At 39.0% G+C, this 20055-nt stretch overlaps 1 protein-coding gene across 5 annotated transcripts in view; it reads right to left on the bottom strand.

Annotated features, from left to right (window-relative positions):
• The window catches only part of phf21ab (PHD finger protein 21Ab), a 356360-nt gene that overhangs the window by 112680 nt on the left and 223625 nt on the right, over positions 1–20055 (bottom strand). For 4 of the 5 annotated variants that reach the window (XM_041197194.1, XM_041197191.1, XM_041197193.1 and 1 more), the window contains exon 4: positions 14692–14835. The exons of the other annotated variant lie outside the window; for it this stretch is intronic. In XM_041197194.1, coding sequence (XP_041053128.1) covers positions 14692–14835 — 144 coding nt within the window. The remainder of the gene's footprint in view (positions 1–14691; positions 14836–20055) is intronic. 5 annotated transcript variants of the gene reach the window in all.

Below are 20055 nucleotides of genomic sequence, written 5' to 3' on the forward strand. Positions count from 1 at the left end.
TTCTCTGTGAAATTGGAGCAATATGGAGTTCGAATACATTTTTCTGTGAAAATGTCACATATCAATGTGGTAGAGCTCCAAATGGGGACTTTGGTACAGTAACACTGGGAATCTTGAGGTTAAGGAAAATTTCTCAGATCCATGGTGGGAGTTCTGGATTATGGCAGAATTAGGAAGAGTAAAAGCATGCAGTTACAGTGAGCTGGAAGTATTATATGCAAAAATACTTGGCTTGATGACAGGTATATTCCTTATCCTCTCATATTTGGAAGATCCAAGATCTCTTCAAAATCTAATTGAGTCTCATAACAGCTTTCATGCTGAAGGACTTTAATTTTTAAAAATAGTTGGATCAATGATCAAATGATACAAATTCATGTCATTTATGATGTCCTGTCCATAATAAAACCGTAGTGCAAATCAAATAATGCCCATTTTGGCTGTACCAATAATATTACATAGAATTACAACATGAAAACTGTCTATTCAGCCCAACAAGTCCATATAGGTATTTATTCTCCATGAGCTGTCAGTTGAATCCCATGTGCCTGATCAGTTCCCATATCCCTTTATTTTCTTTTTCTTCAACTACCAATCTACTACACTTTACTTAACAGTTGACATGGTCTGTACTTAATTAACAATCTGCAATACTGCAATACTGCAATGTACAGCTTCAAAACATGAGATCTATAAAAAAAAATTTCTCCGCTCTCTCCTAAATCTCTCATTTAATTTCAATATCCATGTCTTATTTCTAAATTCCTCAACCACTGGAAACAATCTACTTCTATCAACTCTGTTCCAGCCCATAACTTCAAACATCTCCATCAAATCAGTTCATAATCTTCTCTGTTCTAATGAAAATAGATTTTGAAGATGAGAAGGTTAAAGTGTGACCAGATTATGATCCTAATAATTGCTTTAGCCAATGTCTTTTCTTTCCCCGCCTCTCCCCAATAAGTGGGATTCATGTGTAACTCTCCAACCCTGGAAATTCAGGATTTTTGTCACTGTGGCTTGGTGACAATTGAACCAAATTTATAAATGTGAGAGAATGAAAATTGCTGTGAGCAGACAATTTTAGACAAGTTATTGAAGAGACAACCAAATGCGGTTTTTGAGTAAAGGCAATTGCAATGAGGGGCTCCAAGATAGACCATTACAACATGATGCATTTGGCAGGAGCAATTCCAAACATGTTGGGGTGCATGTTCTCAGGTGCAGAATATGGACCCGGGGACCATAATTTAGCAATCATTAAAAAGGTCCATGGCCAAAGTTGCAAGGCTGTTACAAAAGAAAATAGGGTGAAGGGTTGTGTAGTAAAGACAAGAAAACATAGGTACATTTCATTCCTTGGGTTGGCCACATCCACAACATGATGTCTAGTTTTGGTCTACTCATATGGTGGGGAGGTTATCAAGTCCTAGAAAAAGTTGTAGAGGAGAATCACTTAATTTCCAAGTTTAAGGGACTTCAGCTATCAGGATATACTTAAAGAACTGACACTTCACAAGATATATGTAGACTTTGAGGGTATACAATTTAAAAAATGGAATTGTTAAGGTTTTGTCCACATAAATTGGCTAGAAAGGCAGGGCAAGACTTGGGGCACCAGTATAAGCTACCAAAATATTTGGTTAGGCTAGATGCTTGGAAGTACTTCTTTTTACAAGGCAGTCAACAGCATTTAGTGAGTGCACTTTGTTGCAGATGCTCAAAAGGGAGCTCTACCAGTTTCTGCCAATTGTATGACATCAAGTTATAAGAGGTAGGTGGAACTTGTGCATCAGTTACTGTGATCTCTTAGTTTGCTTAATTGATTTTGGGCACAAAGAGGAATTTCCCAGAACTTCCCCCACCAACCCCATCCCAAAATAGCCTACTGTCCTTTGCTTATTTCCAGGAGATTATATGAATGTGGAGGGAGAGGTGGGAGAGATGGAAGTGATGGTTAATATAGGTTGCAACAAGTCAGATGGGACATGTTAATCTTTTTTGATGGATCAGTTAATTTTTTTCTTACATTGGTTTTTATATGTTTTATATGCTTTCTTTCAGCCAGTGAGGCCTGAAACCTCTTTGCTTTACCACCTCTCACTCCTCCTTTAAGACGCTGAAAGGTACCTCTTTGACCAAGCTTTTAGCCACCCATCCTAATATCTCCTCCTTGGGTTTTGTGAATTTTTGTCTAATTGCTCTCCTGTGAAATTTACTCCTATTATACTCTTACTACTATAACAACTACTATTATAGGCACTATATAAATACAAGTTGTTGTTTGCATGAAGTAAACCTAGAAAAACAGGTCACTGAATTGGCAACCCCTGGGCTTGATTTTAGGAGAGTCATCAAATAAATGAAGTGGGAGAAGAGCTGTTTATGCAGGAGGTTGTTAGGTCATGAAATGTCTTACCAAAAATAGCAATAGAAATAAAATATACAACAGCTTTTAAAAGGGCAATGGATAAATATTATAAATAGCTCTTTTAGAGAGCCAGCATAGATGTATGGGCCAAACTGGCCTCCTACTGATACAAACAGAATTGTAGGTTCGGTCACTTATTGAAGCTGGACCTGAAATCTAAAGCCAAATTCATGAGATTGCAAATTATAAATGGTTAATGTAAGGATGCATTTCAAATTTCCATCTTATATTTTTATTTACAACAGGATAAAGAATGATTGTTCTGATGGCAAACATACCTCAGTACCTTCAATTAGTAAATAGGTTCATTAAGGAAATTATGCAGCTTTGCAGCAACATATCCGATTAAAAATCTGAAAATAAACGCGGTGCAATTGTCCTTGTTTAACAATAACTTAAGCGCTTAGAATTAGCAAAAACGATTTAACTTATTTAAGCAATACTTGCTACATAGAATTCCAAACTTGAAATGTTGAATCAACCACTTGGAAAACTTTCCCTGTCCTGGGGAAATCAGACACAATACAGAGCTAAAAAGTAGAGCATCCATAATGACATACGCATATCACCAAAGCAGTTGGATCCGGGACAGTGCAGCCAGTGTCTGAAACACATCCAAGGTACCAGGGTCTAACACAGAACAGAGGAACAGATTGTACCTTCTTCGATCAAAGTACAAAAGCTAAACGAGTTGTGTAGGTTTCCCTTTTATTTTTAAAAATTGATTAGTATGAATGGAGTTGGTTTTATTTCTCATTTTGCAATTAATTCTTGTTGCCTGTAAGCAGAGTGGCGTGAAAGGGCACCTGTTGACGTAAACAGGTGCAAATCCCAATGTCTGGTTTATTTTACTTCTGATCGTCAGTCTGGTCAGAAAGTGGTTAGTTGCTTATTTTAAACAAAGGCAAGACATTAAATTATGATGGGTTTAAACCCACACCTCTATAATTCCAGATTATTTTACTCATGTTCAACCTCAAACAGGATTGTTATATGGACCTGACTCAGAGTTAGTGTGCCAATGCTTTAGTGGTTAAAAGCTGATGGTTCAATATTTATTATCTATACTTCTGACAACTCAAATATATTTGGTAAAATTGTTTATACTTTCATTCCTGATATTACAATGGACTAATATATCGTACAGTATATATAACCTACACTGAATGGAAAGATGTACCTTGTATCTCCTGTTGCAAGACTTAGATTTTTTAAATCCCTTAACATGTAGTTAGGTTGGTTAAAAATATCTCCAACTTCTTAGACGTGGAGAATTTTACGAAATTAAACTTGTTCAACAATTGAATACTTTACAAATTACACCCCGCACCAATCATTAACATAGTTGTGGCGATTACAGCAGTGTTAACTCAATTCCCATTGATTTTAGTGGAATGGTAGAACTATGACAATTAGCTATTTAAATTTTTCAATGATTGTCTCTTGTGGATCAGTGAAGTCCCAGCAAATTGAGGCATGGTAAATGTAATGGCATAACTCTTGCACTATAATTTCCACACCATAATAATGGCATACTTCACAGATGCACTATTATTTAGACACAAATTAGCAGCAAATTCAAGCCCAATATGTTCAGATGAGGGTACAATGATTTTCAGCACTCGAAAGAGTTACAATGATTTTCAGCTATAAAGGTCACCTACCCAGTCCATCACAATCTTCTAATAATGTTGGCAGTATTTGCCAGTTGAGCACATGTCTAAGGTGACATATTCCTGCTCATTTTAAAATGGGTTAATACCTCTAACAGTAGTAGTAGATAGCTTCATTTATTTGTACTGCAACATTAGGGTCAGCATTTCCTGCACATCTTCAGAAGGAAACCTATCCAGTGAATTGCTGGAAATTGGAGTTTACCTTTAATGGGAGAAACTGAATGTATTTCCGTATTAAATGTGTTCTATTAATATGTTTTTGTTCAATGATCAAAATTTAACTGATTATGATGGTGTTACAACTGTCTGTATTGTGGATTATACTAAGGGTTAAGAATACAGAGTTTTGGTTTCAGTTTAAGATGAATTGGGGGTTGTTTACTTTTGGTTTGGTTTAATATGCCTGTGAGTGTTTACAAACCATGCTTGAACTTTTGACCCAGCTTAGAGTCTTTTAGAAGCAAGAAATCCCTGAGGTTGCTATGGAGAAAATTACTGAGGGTGAAGCTATGCTCTAAAAGGAAAACTGGTGGGCTTAGATTTTTTTTAAAAAAAAGTGTAAGAGAAGCTGGCCTAGAGGCTGCAGCCCATCCAATCTGTTGCGTGTAACCAGAGAACTCAGTTATGTATGTTTAGAGAGAAACAGAGGGTGTTCTAGAGAATTGGGTTTGTTTGTTCAAGTTTGTATAGTAAAGGTTCTTTTGGTGCTTCAATTTAATCTTGGGAGTCCTGCACTCATTTCCTTACCCTTACATTCATTAAATGATTATGATCTATCAAGCCAGATCCTAACAAGTATCAGGCTTGCCCAGTATTCTCATAACTGGAATCATAACAATGGACCTTATTTTGGTGCTTTATTTATGATGGAGGGTTTTACTTAAGGTAAAGGCTTGCAAATTAATAAAGCTATACTGTTTTTCAAATATTTATTCTAGTAGTAAATACAAGATGCCTGATAGTAATTGTTTCCCCAGCTACCATCACCCAATGTGAGGCTCAAAACCAGGACCCTGGGATTAAGAGTCCCATCAACAACCAACTGAGCTAGCCAGAGCGTGTAGGAAATCCCTGCACTTGTTCAAATAAATGCAACCTTTTGCTAAAGCAGGAAAGGTGACATTGGGTCTAAACACAGTTCTAAATGTGACCCTTAAATATTTCAAAACCACTCCACAAGCTGCCACCTGCTGACCCAAAATGCGTCAGGATCTGCGCTTAGCCTATGCGCAACTGTTCTTATGTCTTTCCGGTCAGCTAGCAGGAGTTAGCAATCTTTATACTGGCTATTTTCACCTGAATATAGACGAAGCAAATAAAAATTACTTCCCACCAATTCATCAAAAGGTCCACAGTGCAATACGTTTAGAAGGTATAAATATGATTACCATGGATAGAATCTACAGAATAAAGGTAGCCTCAAAGAAACAATATAGAGGGTGCAAGAAGTTCATTAGTGAGGTGTGCATATGTTCATGTGCACGTATGTGTATGTGCATGCACATGTGGGCATACATGTACATTTGCGTACAAGCATACATATGCACATACGTGTTGAGTGAGTGTGTGAGACAGCACGTATGAGCATGAGAGAATGAGCGCGTGCGCGCAAGTGAACTGCGACTGCATGAGAGTGGGGGCAAGAGTGTACATAACGCATGTATGCAAATGAGTGTGAGATTCATTAAGCCTAGAGTTAAAGGATGTCAAGGCCTTGGAGAGAGTGCAGAGGGGATTTACTAGAACGGCACCAAGGATGAAGGACTTCAATTACTTGGAGAGCCTGGAGAAGCCAAGGTTGTTGTTCTTAGAGAAAGTTAAGGGGAAATTTAAAATTAAAAATCATGAAGGTTTTGATAAGAGTTCAGACTATGATTATCTCAAATTCACTGACTGCTGAAAGCATATTCAACAGCAATGTTCATATTTAAGTTTTATTTATTTACATATATAAGTTTTAACAAGAAAAATTTTCAAGGTTATGGATGAAGTGCAGAGAAGTGGGGCTAATTACATACTGCTTTCGAAGAGCCGGCACAGGCACAATGGCCTCCATACAGTGCTGTCTGGTTCTATAATTTAACTGTTACCTGATTTCTCCCTATTGCAACCCAAAAGCACATATTGGCCCAGATCTTCTGTTCTCTGGATCGTCAGAGACTGGATGTGCCCTTTGGGCGTCTCGACGAGGTTGGAGCTTCTTCTTCCAGAGTTCTCTTACTTCTCCATCATGTGATTTGACATTATTACATCAGCATCGTATATGCTTTTGATGTTAACCCTTCATAGTACATACATCTCCTCTCTCTCTCTCCCCCCGGCAAGTCTTTACACTCAACATATTTACATTCTCCTACGTCTCCTCCCAAAGTTTCAGACTTCACAGGGTTAGCCCAAGTTGCCTTGACTAATTCTGCCTGATCTCGTTCTGGTCCCTTTCTGAGGTCATGGACATTCCATACTCTCCCTTCTGTTGGTTTGTGTGTTCTTCTCTTGGGTTGCTGTAGAGCTGTCTCTTATTATTTCTTCTTTCTCTTCAGGATCTTAGCAGTAAGCCCAAGTTTCTATTGGCTTTCTCTCCAAGGATATAAGGCTTTGTGGTTTCTCCTTATGATACCCTGGTCTGATTCAATCCTGTATGATCTTTGTTGTGGAGTTTTTTCAATGATGGTGCCTTCCTTCTGTTGGTTTCACACCCATACTCTCTCCCCAGGCTTCAGCATTGGTACCTCTCATACTCTGCTTCTGATCAAAATTCCAAGCCTGGTTACTTCTGTTCTTCTCATGCTGTTTTACCCCTCTAGTGGTCATTTGTGGTGATTTGGGTTTGAGTTTTTGTTCTAGAGATGGAAGCTGTGTTCTCAATCTCCTACCCATTAGTAACTCTGATGGTGAGAACTCATTTTGTAGTGGTGAATTATGATAACACAAAAGAGCTAAAGTCTTCGTTTTTCTTCAATGAATCAACTGTGCTTCCAGTGACTTGTGCTATGTAAGCTGGAAACTTGATCATGGTTTGGTGAATTCACATTTTGCATTCAATGTTAGTACTGCATCCTGTAAGATTCTCAGTACTGCTCTGACCCTGCGATCATGCTCTTCCATCGGGGAACCATGTATGAGTATGTCATCCATGTGACATATTACTCCTTCTATACCTTTTAGTGTGTGAGCTATTGTTCCCTAGAAAATTTCTGGAGCGGATGCTATTCCTAAGAGAAACCTTCTGAAACAATAATGACTGAATGGCGTTATAAATGTGGTCAGCAATCTGGTTTCTTTGTCCAGAGACAATTGCCAAAATCCACTGTTCACATACAATTCTAGTATGGAAAGGCTCTCACCCACTGAGTGGATCTCATGTTCCACTGATTTGTTTAGTCGAATTAAATCCACACATTCGTACAGTGCCATTTGGCTTTGGATTATCGGATCAGCCATGATCTCAATGAATGGCAGAGCAGACTCAATGGGTAGACTGGTCTACTTCTGCTCCTACGTCTAATGGTCTGTGGTCTCAAGCCTGTTTGACAGTTGCAAAGTCTAAGACTCTTCCACTTACTGTCTGCTTGGTTCCATTACCTGCCCCTCTCATGGTCACATCCTCCTGTCCCTCACTGCTGACCAAATCAGATGACCCTATTCTAAGAGGCGTAACCATCCTCTAGAACAAAGTGTCCAGGTTGGTCCCAAAGGTCAGCTTGATGTTATCCCATACGCATTTCATGAGTCAGCTAGAGGTGGTAGCCGTTTTCTCTATATTTGTATCAAGTTCTACATCAAGGAATAGACCATCACTATTGACCCAGGTAAAAGAATTTGCTAACCACTTCCAGCAGGGTGTTATTTATGAGTTTCAGAGTTTTGAATTTCTTTCTACCCATTTTTATAGAATTAGATAATTTATTTTGATAATTAAGACTGGCTGAAGATTGTTGCAAATGCTTCAGCCTTATCTTTTGCACTGATGTGCTACCAAGGATGGGGATATTTGTGCAGCATCCTCCTCCGGTGAGGTGTTTAATTGGCCACCACCATGACTGGATGTGGCAGGACTACAGAGTTTAGATCTGATCCATTGGTTGTGGAGTCTCTAGCTCTGCCCATCACTTGCTGCTTATGGGGTTTGGCGTGCAAGTAGACCTGTGTTGTAGCTTCACCAGGTTGACACCTCATTTTTAGGTATGCTTACTGCTGCTCCGGGAATGCCCTCCTAAACTCTTCATTAAACCAGGGTTGATCCCTGGCTTGGTGGTAATGGTAGAGCTGGGGATATTAAAGACCATGAGGTTACAAATTGTGGCTGAGTACAATTCTGCTGCTGGTGGCCCACAATGCCTCATGGTCACCAGTCAAGTTGCTAAATCCATTCAAAATCTATGGTGGTAGTGCCACACAACACGATGGAGGGTATCCACAATGTGGAGATGGGACTTCTCCACAAAGGCTGTACAGTGGTCACTCCTACCGATACGGTAATGGACAAATGCATCTGCGGCAGGCAGGCTGGTGAGGATGAGGTCAAATATGTTTTTCTCTCTTGTTGGTTACCTCACCACCTGCTGCAGACCCAGTCTAGCAGCTATATCCTTTAGAACTTGGCCAGCTCGATCAGTAGTGGTGTTACTGCATCAATCTTGATGATGGACATTGAAGTCCCCCACCCAGAGTACATTCTGCACTCTTGCCGCCTTCAGTGCTTCCTCCAAGTGGTGTTCAACACGGAGCAGTACTGATTCATCAGCTGATGGGTGTGGGGGGAGGGGGATGGTGATGGTGGCTTCTGGGACATTTTCTGTAAGGCATGATTCCAAGAGTATGAGCATGTCAGGCTGTTGCTCAACTAGTCTGTGAAACAGCTCTCCCAATTTCGGCACAAGCTCCCAGAGTCCCAGAGACGTTGCAAAGTCAACAGGGCTGAGTGTGTCATTGTCATTTCTGGTGCCTAGGTCGATGCTCGGTGTTCTGTCCACTTTCATTCCTTATTGACTTTCTAGCATCCATATCATGCACAATCTCGAAGAGGTTTCTCCTGAATTCCTTATTGGATTTATTAGTGATTCTTATACTTTAAGGCCTCTAGTTTTGGATACCACGAGTAGTGGAAACTTCATCTCTCTTCTCTAAATGTACCCTATTAAAATAATTTATTTTCATAATATTAACAACCTCTCAATTTTTTGAACTGGTAGGTTTTTCCTGGTCAATTCTGGTGTTATCCTTGAAAATTCATTTTGCACTTTCTCCAGTGCTTCGACATCCTTTTGGCAATATGGAAACCACCACCATCTACAGTACTCTAATTGTGTGTGGCCCAACCAATATTCTATATAATTTACAGAGTAATGTTTACTGAGGCTTGAGAATGAGTCTACTAAGCAGTCACTTCAGCAGGGGACATGGGGAATCCAAAACGTGGAAAGAAAATATTAGTTAAAAATGAAGAACGCACAACACATGCCAATGGTTTTTGCATGCCATTGGTTTTTGCAGAATACCGAAGAGGTACACATTGATGATTAATCTTTGCATAACTATGGAATTGAAGAATTTGTTACTTTTATACCTAACTTTGTTCAAGTCAAATCAAATAAAGAAATCCTAAAAAACAGACTTAAGGCATGAAACCAAAAGATGTCTGTTTAATAGCTATTAATCCCATTATTTACAAAGCACAAGTTTTTTTTTAAATTATAAATTAGGAAACAATTTATAATGTAACAGGTGTGCAGGAACCTAATCCACATGGTTGAAGAGACCAATGGGGAGGATGGGAAAAAGAGGAGACATGGCAAAACCAAAGAGAATTGCACCCAAATAACAAGAAATTGTACCAGTACCCATAAATTAGATTAAAGAAAAACCAAAAACAGTAGTTAACAAAGACGGGAAAACTCGAAAAACATGATCACCATAATTTCAAAATTTCTTTTGCTTCAATGATCACCATTATTTCAGTCATTTTTGCTCATTTATTTCACCCGAAGTAAAACAAATGGTTCATATAAAATCTTGCACTTGAGGAAAACCCTGAATTCTAAGTGGCAATAATGAAATTGAGGCATGTTGATAATAGACACCAGTGCTTGCTTTAGCCCTCTGGGTTGTCTTATGTCAAAACAAATCAGCAACACAACATATACTCCTCAATTAAAGTGCCTATGTATGTAACACTGGAGTTTATTACTGCTTAAATAAAATAGTATCTCTGTCTAATTTTTTAAGTCCTAATAATTTAACCTCTGAATACCTAAGAAACAAAACACTCAAATACAAATGTAGACATGAAACACTTGAAAAAGTTTACTTCACTAATTACCCTCATTTCAAAAACTTTCCCTAGTAAAACACGTGTCTTTTCTCAGTAGGGTCATTTAAAAAAAAATATTCATTCCTGGGATATGGGTGTCACTAGCAAGGTCAGCAATTTTTGCCCATTCCTAACTGCTTGAGAAGATAGTAGCAAGTTGTCTTATCAAACTACTGCAGTCGTGAGGTATAAATACACTCAGTGCTGTTAGGTTGGGAGTTCCAGGGTTTTGACCTAGTGACTATGAAAGACCAATGACATATTTCCAAATCAGGATGGTATGTGACCTAGAAGGGAACTTGCAGGTGATGGGTGTCCCCAAGCGCCTGCTACACTTGCTCTTCCAGGTGGTAGTCATCATGAGTTTGGAAGGAGCTCTGGAAGGAACCTCAGTAAGCTTCTGCAGTGCATTTTGTAGACTGGACATGGTAGCCACTGTGTGTCGGTGGTGCAGGAAGTGAATGCTTAAGGCGGTGGATGGGGCATCAATCAAGCAGGTTGTTTTGTCCTGGATGGTGTCAAACTTATGTTGTTGGAGCTTCGCTGATCCAAACAAGGGAAGTATTCCATCACACTCCTGACAGCCTCAGTGGAGAGTTACTCAACACAGAATTCCCAGCCTCTGGTTAAACTCCTAATGGTCAATTAGCGAAGGTGGAAACCCGAAGTCAATCTTTACACGTTTTAGATTTATTCACAAATGTACAGTTACAACTACAAATGTATAGCTCCTAACTCTACAGTCCAACACCAGTGCCAACAGATGACCCATTACATGAACTCAAGTAATTATCCAATGAATGCCATCCACCTGTATATACACTTAACCTTAATTTATAAAGTTACTACCCATGACCTGTTCTTGGAGCCAGAGGATTTATGCAGCTGGGTGACAATGGTACAGCTACAATTGGTTTCCAGGCCTAAATGGCCAAGTGGTTATGGTACTGGGTTTGTAACCCCAAGATCAAGAGTTCAAATCTCACAATGGCAAACTATGAAACAACATCTGAAACAGATGGAAACGGGTTTGTACTCAAAAGAGTTACAATTGGTTTCCATACCCATATTTTAGGGGTGTGAGTCAGCATATTTGGTAAAGGAATGCAGAAAATTTGGGTGAGGCATGAACAGAATTCCCAGGAAACACCATTTTTTTTGGAGGCAAGATATACTTTTTGCCGTTATCTACCTAGAACCATGCCTGTGACAGGAAAGAAAGGACTGGCAAATTTTAACAGATAAAAGCAGATACTGCATGGAAACATTACAAGAAGAATTTTAAATACACTTCAGAAGATAGTGGCATCAGTATATACATGCAATTCAGACAATTATATAGTTTCAAATTTACTGGTTGTTGCTAACAAACAACCAAGAGTAGATTAGAACAGACTCCTGCCAGTGGTAAGGGATTATGAAGAAATACCTCATATGAAAGTTATTTACAAAGGATTAGCTTAACAAGTGTTTATTATAGCACCTTTAATATAACACCCCATAGAGCTTCACATGAGCATTTCAAAATAAAATCTGACATCAAGCTACATAAGATATTAAGGCAGATGACCAAAAGCTTGGTCAAAAAGGTAGGTGTTAAGGAGCATCTTAAAAGGAGGATAGGGCTTGGCCTAAATAGGCAAGTGGTTATGGTACTGGGTTTGTAACCCCAAGATCAAGAGTTCAAATCTCACAATGGCAAACTATGAAACAATGTAACTTCATCTGAAACAGATGGAAACGGGTTTGTACTCGAAAGAGTTAAAAGGAGGAAAGAGAGGCACATATGTGGAGGGAAGCTCAACAAGGTCAAATATGACACCAAGGTTGCAAATAATCTGGTTCAGCCTCAGACTGTTGCCAGAGAATTGGATGAAGTCAGAGGCTAGGGAATGAGGGTTTTGGAGGAAGTTTCTACTCATCATCAAGAACTGCATGTCGGACAGTCTGATGACCCAGAGACAGTAGAGAGTTGAGTACTAAGTGTTACAACCTTTTTATTAGTTTGTCCTGTTGGCATCAAATAGAATTTTACTGTAAATGTGTAACTATAATTATAATGATTAATTGTTTCAGGAAATTAAAATTGTTTAATGGATTTCACTTAAAATATGGATTGACAGCATGATGTTATATTTGTTCATTGATGAAAGAGATTTTATGAAGGCAAAGGATAAATTCAGGAGCTAAAAGCAATTGTCAGTCACTGTTTTATCTTGGGCACACAACAATCTTACCTAGAACCCAATAATTTAAATATGGGGAATTGGAACCTGTCCATGGGAATGATCTAAGGTATGGAGGCCAAATTAATCTAGAACAGGGGTACAACATTTCAAAAAGTTGGATTAATTGTAACCTAAAACAAAATTTAAAACAATCTAACAGCTTTACTGTAAAAAAGGAAAAAATTCTTGAAGAACAAAGTAGACCAATTACAGTTAGTTTGTATAACTGCCAAAGAGAATGCCAAAAAAGATAAGTTTCAACTAAAGCTGAACTGTGAAAAGCAACTGCACAATAGATATGGAGAAAGAATTAATGTGAATTTATTCCAACAAGAATAGGCACCATGAATACCTGTATTCAAGCTTTTGCATTATTAGCAAGCCATCAAAGATGCTATAAAGATGTGTAACCTGAATTACTTTCACTTAATAGTAAAGCAATCACAGCTTTTTCAGCAGATCTGTTGGACAGTACTGTACAATATGCCATTCTTGATGCTCATGACTTAATGCCTGAAATATACAATCAAATGTATAAGAAATGGGGAGGGAGGGAAGAGAAACTTCACAGAACTCACCATGAAACTAGGAGATATTTTAAAGGGAAAATTTTCCGATATTCTGGATTATCTAAGAATATGGATGCTTGTCCATGAATGTGACTGAGGCAATTGGACAAAAAAATAGTTCTCACAACTATCAGGGGCCCCAATGATTGAATGGATGATCAGATTCTTCTCATCAGTTAATCAGAGGAATGAACACAGATACACATTGGTTTTGTGCCTCCACAGAAAGAAATCGAGAAGGTACACCACAAAAGTAAAACAAAATAATGCAGTGACACCAGAGATCTCAGGTGCTCTAAATACTAAAATGGGCAATGTATAAACAATTCACCAGACGTGGATCCAGGTACCTATCATAAAGTCCAAACATGGTTAAAGGCACAAAACGGTAGGCTGTGCAATACCACCAGAAACAAGGAATATGATCACACAGCTACATAAATATACATAGCCAATTTAACCCTGTACAGGAATAGGAACTAAAGATAGATCATGATAGATCATGGTACTGCAGGTGTACCAGACAGATTTACTAAAGGTCACTCAATTTATACTATCTGCAGAACATGGAGGTAAAATGTAAAAGGCACCACTACTTTTGGCTTAGCATGGTCAAAGACATGGTGGAATTTTGTTAAGACCTGTGACCAATGTCAATATATGAGTAAATCAAGAGAGTACAACAAAGCTCCTGCTATCTGTGCCTCTTTTCAAAAGGGTGGGCATTGATATCACAGGCTCACTGCTTAATATATCAGGGAAAGAGTACTTATTAATCATGGTAAACTACGGATCTAAGTGTTCCAATACAATAGCTCTTGCATTATATACTTTGCAGCTAACACACATGGGCACCTAAAACGATTCTGCCTGATGAGTTATTCACACAATTATAACAAGAGGCACAAATAAAATAACTTTCATCCAAACAGGTTTAAAGGCACCATGGCTCGCACACTACACTAAACCAAGTTAAAATAACTAAGGGCAGACATAAAACATTTTCTTATTGTAACTTGCAAATAGGAAGGTATCCCAAGAATCCAGGAATTGCAACATACAAATTACAATACAGAGGCTATACAATGACACTGTATCTACAATGACACTATACAATGATTGCCAACAATACTCAAAGGCATGACTAGGGAATGCAGAAACATAACGAAGGTGGAGTAGGTGCTAAATTTAACATTTAACGTCAATAGGTTGGCTAAACTTAGACAAGAGAATCTAAACTGCACATCAGACAGTCATGAAAGCTGGTACAACCGCAAAGCTCAGCAATGGGACTACCAGATATGCCAGTGTGTTGGCGCTGCTATCTACAAGATGTAACAACTTAGATGCTCATTAGGCAGTTCCATTCATAGTGGTAAAAATGCCTAGCAAGCAAAGTTATACAATAAAAATACAGTGCAAACTTGAGAGGCTGTAAGGCTCGTTTCAGTGCTGCAACATGCTCTAATTCTATTACCTGTGGACTGGTCAACTGTGGTAGAAGCTGTGGTACAGTCTGCTGTTGCTGCTGTGGTGGTACTTGCTGTTGTACTGGCAGTTTGCCTTCATGATGTTCCTGTTTTACCATCAAATCTTTCCTCAACTGCTCAACCACTTTTTTCTGAAAAAAAGAACAATTCTCAGATTTAATCTGCATATCAGAAATGTAAAACACTTCATTCATGCTAATCTATTGCATTCCTTTATTAGGGCTTATTATGAGGAATATATATGAAACAGAAAATTCTCCATAATCTTAAGCTACTCACGTTCTGTGCAGCATTGGTGTATACAAGAAAGCACAGAATGACAAAAGAGCCAACATGTCACTCATACACTACTCCAAAGAGTAGCTGTATGCAGGCTTATGCTGAAGATTGCCCACACAATGGGGTATAAAATCAGTCTTGGAGAGTGATCATGAATCAGTGGCCCATTTTGCACTCTGCCTGATTTTCTTACCTTCACTACATGGAAAGAATGGCCTAACACTTCAGCATATGGTGGTGGAGACAAAACTTTGGAGCCAGGTGAAAGATTTGATGGTGCGAATAGCACCCTGTGTTTATTGGGGTTGAATGAGTTAAGGGCAAATGGTCTTACTCATTTATATTATGTCACCTGGTAACCTTATAAACGGACACCAAACAGAAGGAATTGGTTTCACCACGTGAACAGTGACACAAAAAAAGTTAACCCCTTGCTGCTCTTATGTGCTTCTCAATGATTAATTCATTAGCAGCAAAGTAGTTGTTTATCTGGCCTTTGCTCAGTGAACAGGCCAGGATACAAGTCCAAAACAAAAACAGAATTACCTGGAAAAACTCAGCAGGTCTGGCAGCATCGGCGGAGAAGAAAAGAGTTGACGTTTCGAGTCCTCATGACCCTTCGACAGAACTTGAGTTCGAGTCCAAGAAAGAATTGAAATATAAGCTGGTTTAAGGTGTGTGTGTGGGGGGCGGAGAGAGAGAAGTGGAGTGGGGGTGTGGTTGTAGGGCAGTGATAGAAGCAGATCATCAAAAGATGTCAACAACAATAGAACAAAGAACACATAGGTGTTAAAGTTAAAGTTGGTGATATTATCCAGGATACAAGTGATGGCAGCCCACCCAAGAGGAATTTAAAAAAAAAAACTACTGATGGAAAATCCTACACTATCAAAATAATTCAGAGTGTAACTTGTTCCTTTATCCCCAGTGTCTTAACAAGTAAACAGATACAGAGCCACGTAAACCAAGATTGGAGCTTCGAAAGTTGATCTTGGTGTAAAACCAAGTTACCTTGGCATCCCCGAGCTAAAGAGAGTAAAATCAAAGTCAGGAATCCTATTCTTGAATACCATGCAATGATCTGTTCTGGCAGCAATACATGTAAACATATTATTTGAGGGCTTAACTTATCTAACGCCTTTAAAAAAAATGTTCCAAACCACCACACACAACGATGTGTTATTTCTTTTTAAATGGACACAGCCAAAGGATGGACTATTTATGATGTTACCTAAAGCTTGATCAGAGAGGTGAGGTTTAAGGACACTCTTCAAGAAAAGCAAGTTGTGAGGGATTGAGGCAAGGTGGGGAGACGGTTGATGTGGAAGGATTTAAATTCAAGGTTGGTAATTTTATGTTTGATGCTCTGGGCATCTGCAGCAAACATAGGTCAGCGAGGACAGGGGGTAATGGATGAGTTAGATTTGGTGCAGTATAGGAGATAAGCAGCTGAGCTTTGAATGAATTGAAGCTTATGGAGGATGAAGGAACCAGCCAAAGTATTAGAATGCATACGGTACAGCACAGAAACAGAACACTCTGCCCAACTGATTGGTTCTGGTGTTTGTGTTTCACACAAGCCTCCTCCCATACTTCTTCATCTAATCCTATCATATCATTCTATACTTATCTCCCTCATATATTTATCTAGCATCCTGTAAATGCACCTATGGCTACTTGCTCAACTACTCCTTGTGATTAAGTTCTACAATCTACCTACTTTCTGGGTAAAGAAGATTCATTAGTTACTATGTTTGAGAATTTTGGACTCCCCCACAAGTGGAAATATTTCCTTGCATCTCTGTGCACTGTACTCCTAATTATGTTCTAAAGAAAGGTTCTGTACAAGTTTAACATAACTGTTAACACATAAAGGGACAGATAGCAAGTCCCAAGCTAAAGAAAAAAAAACAAAATCCAGGGTAATGGGACAGGAGAAAGTCCCAAGATCACCTTCCAGCCAAAGGACATGACAGGATAGGAACCTGGAAAAGGTCCTGTTAAGTAAAGTTAAGAATGAAGGGCAGAGAGAAAGGCTCCAAGCTTCAGGTTTAAAGAGAGAACAGCTTGCAAGAAACAAGAAGGTTCAAAGAGACAACTAAGTCTATAATTATTTGCTATGGGGATGTGAAGCAGTGGTACTGTTGATGGCTACAGACAGCAGACTTAAAGCGAGTACAGCTTTCAAGAGGCAAGAACATCCAAAAGGCAGCTAAAGGTTTGTAACTCTTTGCTATAGGCACACGAAGTAGTGGTACTGTTGACGGCTGAGTTGATGAGAGAGTGTGCTTGGAATACAGCTTGAATGCATGTGGTGACCCAGGGGAAGAGGAACATTGGAAGAAGAGTTTGAAACTCTGGAGGTGAACCCTTGCGGAAGGCATCTGAGGGAAAGCATCAGTTCAGGAGAAGATTCCAAAGCAAGTTCTAGGAGAGCGGAGATTGGAAGTCCTCGTGTGAAAGGCAGAGTTCAGTGAGACTAGTTCACTCACAGTTTGACAAGCGCCTGGGGGAGTTGAGGGGAGATCCGTAGCATTTGATTGAGGCAGCATGTGTTACTTTGTTTCAGAGTGTGGTTTGTCTGACCACAAAGTTGCCTATTGGTTTACATGGGCTGTACTTATTGTGGACATTAATGTATAAGATAGTTTTTGTAACTTGTGTTATCCTGACAATCTGTATATATCTGTAGAAATATAGTTGTGGATGAAGGAGTATTATAACATAGTTCATCTTTTGTTTAATAAATGTTTTATTTTTTTTGTTAAAAGTTCATCAGCTGAATCCTGTGACTCCGATCAGTAGCTACTCTCCACATATATAAACAAACAAATAAAAGTTAGGATCTATCAAGCTGGGTTCCACTCTGGGATCAGGCTTGTGCAGGGTCAGCCCCAGCTGGGATCATAACATTTATCAAATCTCTACTTGAATGAAGGTGGTGTGTTGATGGTACCCAAACTATATCTCAGCAGGCTCAGAAAAGCAATTTTTTTTTTTTAAGAAGTCTCTCAACCATGCCATTTAAACTATTTGGGCTTAGTTCAGAGTTTGGGTCTGCATCGGAACTCGTGAACAAGTATTACTTCTAAGGTCATATATATCCAAATCAACAGCTGATATCTCAAATTATAAATAATGCTAAAATATATATTGAGAGAGTCTTAAATCTAAAGGTGATAGATGGGGCAGCTTCTTATAATACTGAAATGCCCTGGACAGCTTTAGAATCTTAATCCTAAAACTTGAAGGTTAGCAATAAAACATCAGCTTTGGCTCAAATCATACTTCCAATCATCAGTATACATTTCTGGAATTTAAGATCTGAAATCAGCAATGAAGTAAAACAGATACAGTAGTACAAGTCAAGTTTTGTATTTGTATTGATTCAGACTCCTGCTAGTTTACATAATTTAAATAGTTCATTATAGGAAGCCACCTTAAAATAATACATGCAAGGATTTTATATAAAACTGGTGAGGTTGGGTGCTTTTGGGGAGGGTTTAACTAGATTGGCAGGGGGATGGGAGCCTGAGGGGAAATTCAGATGAGAGGAAAAAAACTGGCAGTGGGAAGTTGAGAAGTATTAACTGCTAAGGAGGATACATCAGAGAGTAGTGTCAAGGTAAATCATATACCTGGAGAGTTTGATAGAACTAGAGTAGGCTATAGTAATTCATTTGATGGGGTCAGAATAAGGAAGAAAGTTCAAAGCCTAAATCAGGATTAATGTGCATGTAAGTGAATGCACGGAGCATGGTTAATAAGATTGGTGAACTACAGGCACAGATTGACAAATGGAACTATGATATTATTGCTATAACAGAGACCAGGCTCAAAGAAGGGCAGGACTGGGCACTAAATATTCTTGGGTACAAAGTGTTTAGGAGAGACAGGAAAGGAAAAAAGGGGGTGTGAGGGTGGGGAGTGGCAGTGTTGATTAAAGATGGTATTACAGTACTGGAGAGAGAGGATTTTCCAGAAGAGACAAAGGCTTAATCTCTCTTACTTGAGGAAGGATGTAGTTGCATTGGGGGCGGTTCAGAGCTGGTTCACTAGATTGATTCCAGAGATGTGGGGCTTGTCTTCTGAGGAGATATTGAGCAGTTTAGGCTTATACTCGTTAGAGTTTAGAAAGATGAGATGAGATCTAATTGAGGTATATAAGATGCTAAAGGGAATAGACAAAGTAGACGTGGAGGGGATGTTTCCCCTTGTGGGGCATTCCAGAATGGGAGGCCATAGTTTTAGACTAAGGGGTGGTACATTTAAATCAGAGTTGAGGAGGAATTACTTTTCTCAAAGGGTCATAAGTCTGTGGAATTCACTACCTCAGAGTGCAGTGGATAAATTTGAGGAGTTAGGCAGGTTTTTAATTAGTAATGAGTTGAAAGGTTATGGGGAGAGAATGGGAAATTGGGAGTTGAGGCCAAAATGAGATCAGCCATGATCGTATTGAATGGTGGGGCAAGCTCGAGGGGCTGAATTGCCTACTCCTGCTCCTAGTTCTTATGTTCTCTCCGGCGAGAGGTAAGTAATAAAAAAGGTGCAATAACATTGATCGGTGTAATATGTAGCCCACTAACTAGTGGGAGGGATGTAGAGAAACAAATTTGCAAAGAAATTAGCAAGGTCCACGAATTATAGAACAATTATAATGGGCGACTTTAATTATCCAAATATAGACTGGGATAGGAAAAGTGCAAAGGACAAGGGTGAGAGTTCCTGGAGTGTGTTCAAGATAATTTTCTGCAGCAGTATGTTTCCGGTCCAACAAGAGGGCAGGCACTGTTGGATCTGGTTTTGGAGAATGAGATAGCCCAAGTGGTTCAAATGATAGTGGGAGAGCATTTAGAGGACAGTAATCATTGTAACATAAAGGTTTAGGTTGGCCATGGAGAAAGACAAGGAGCAATCCTGGGCAAGGATAATTAACTGGGGGAAAGCCACCTTCGATGGGATGAGAATGCACCTGAGTCAAATGAGTTGGAATCAAATGTAGGAGGAAAAGACGGTAGCTGAACAATGGGCTATCTTCAAAGAGATAGTATCGCAAGCAATGTCAAAATATA

The sequence above is a fragment of the Carcharodon carcharias genome, chromosome 10, assembly GCF_017639515.1.
Source record: "Carcharodon carcharias isolate sCarCar2 chromosome 10, sCarCar2.pri, whole genome shotgun sequence".
Taxonomy (NCBI): domain Eukaryota; kingdom Metazoa; phylum Chordata; class Chondrichthyes; order Lamniformes; family Lamnidae; genus Carcharodon; species Carcharodon carcharias.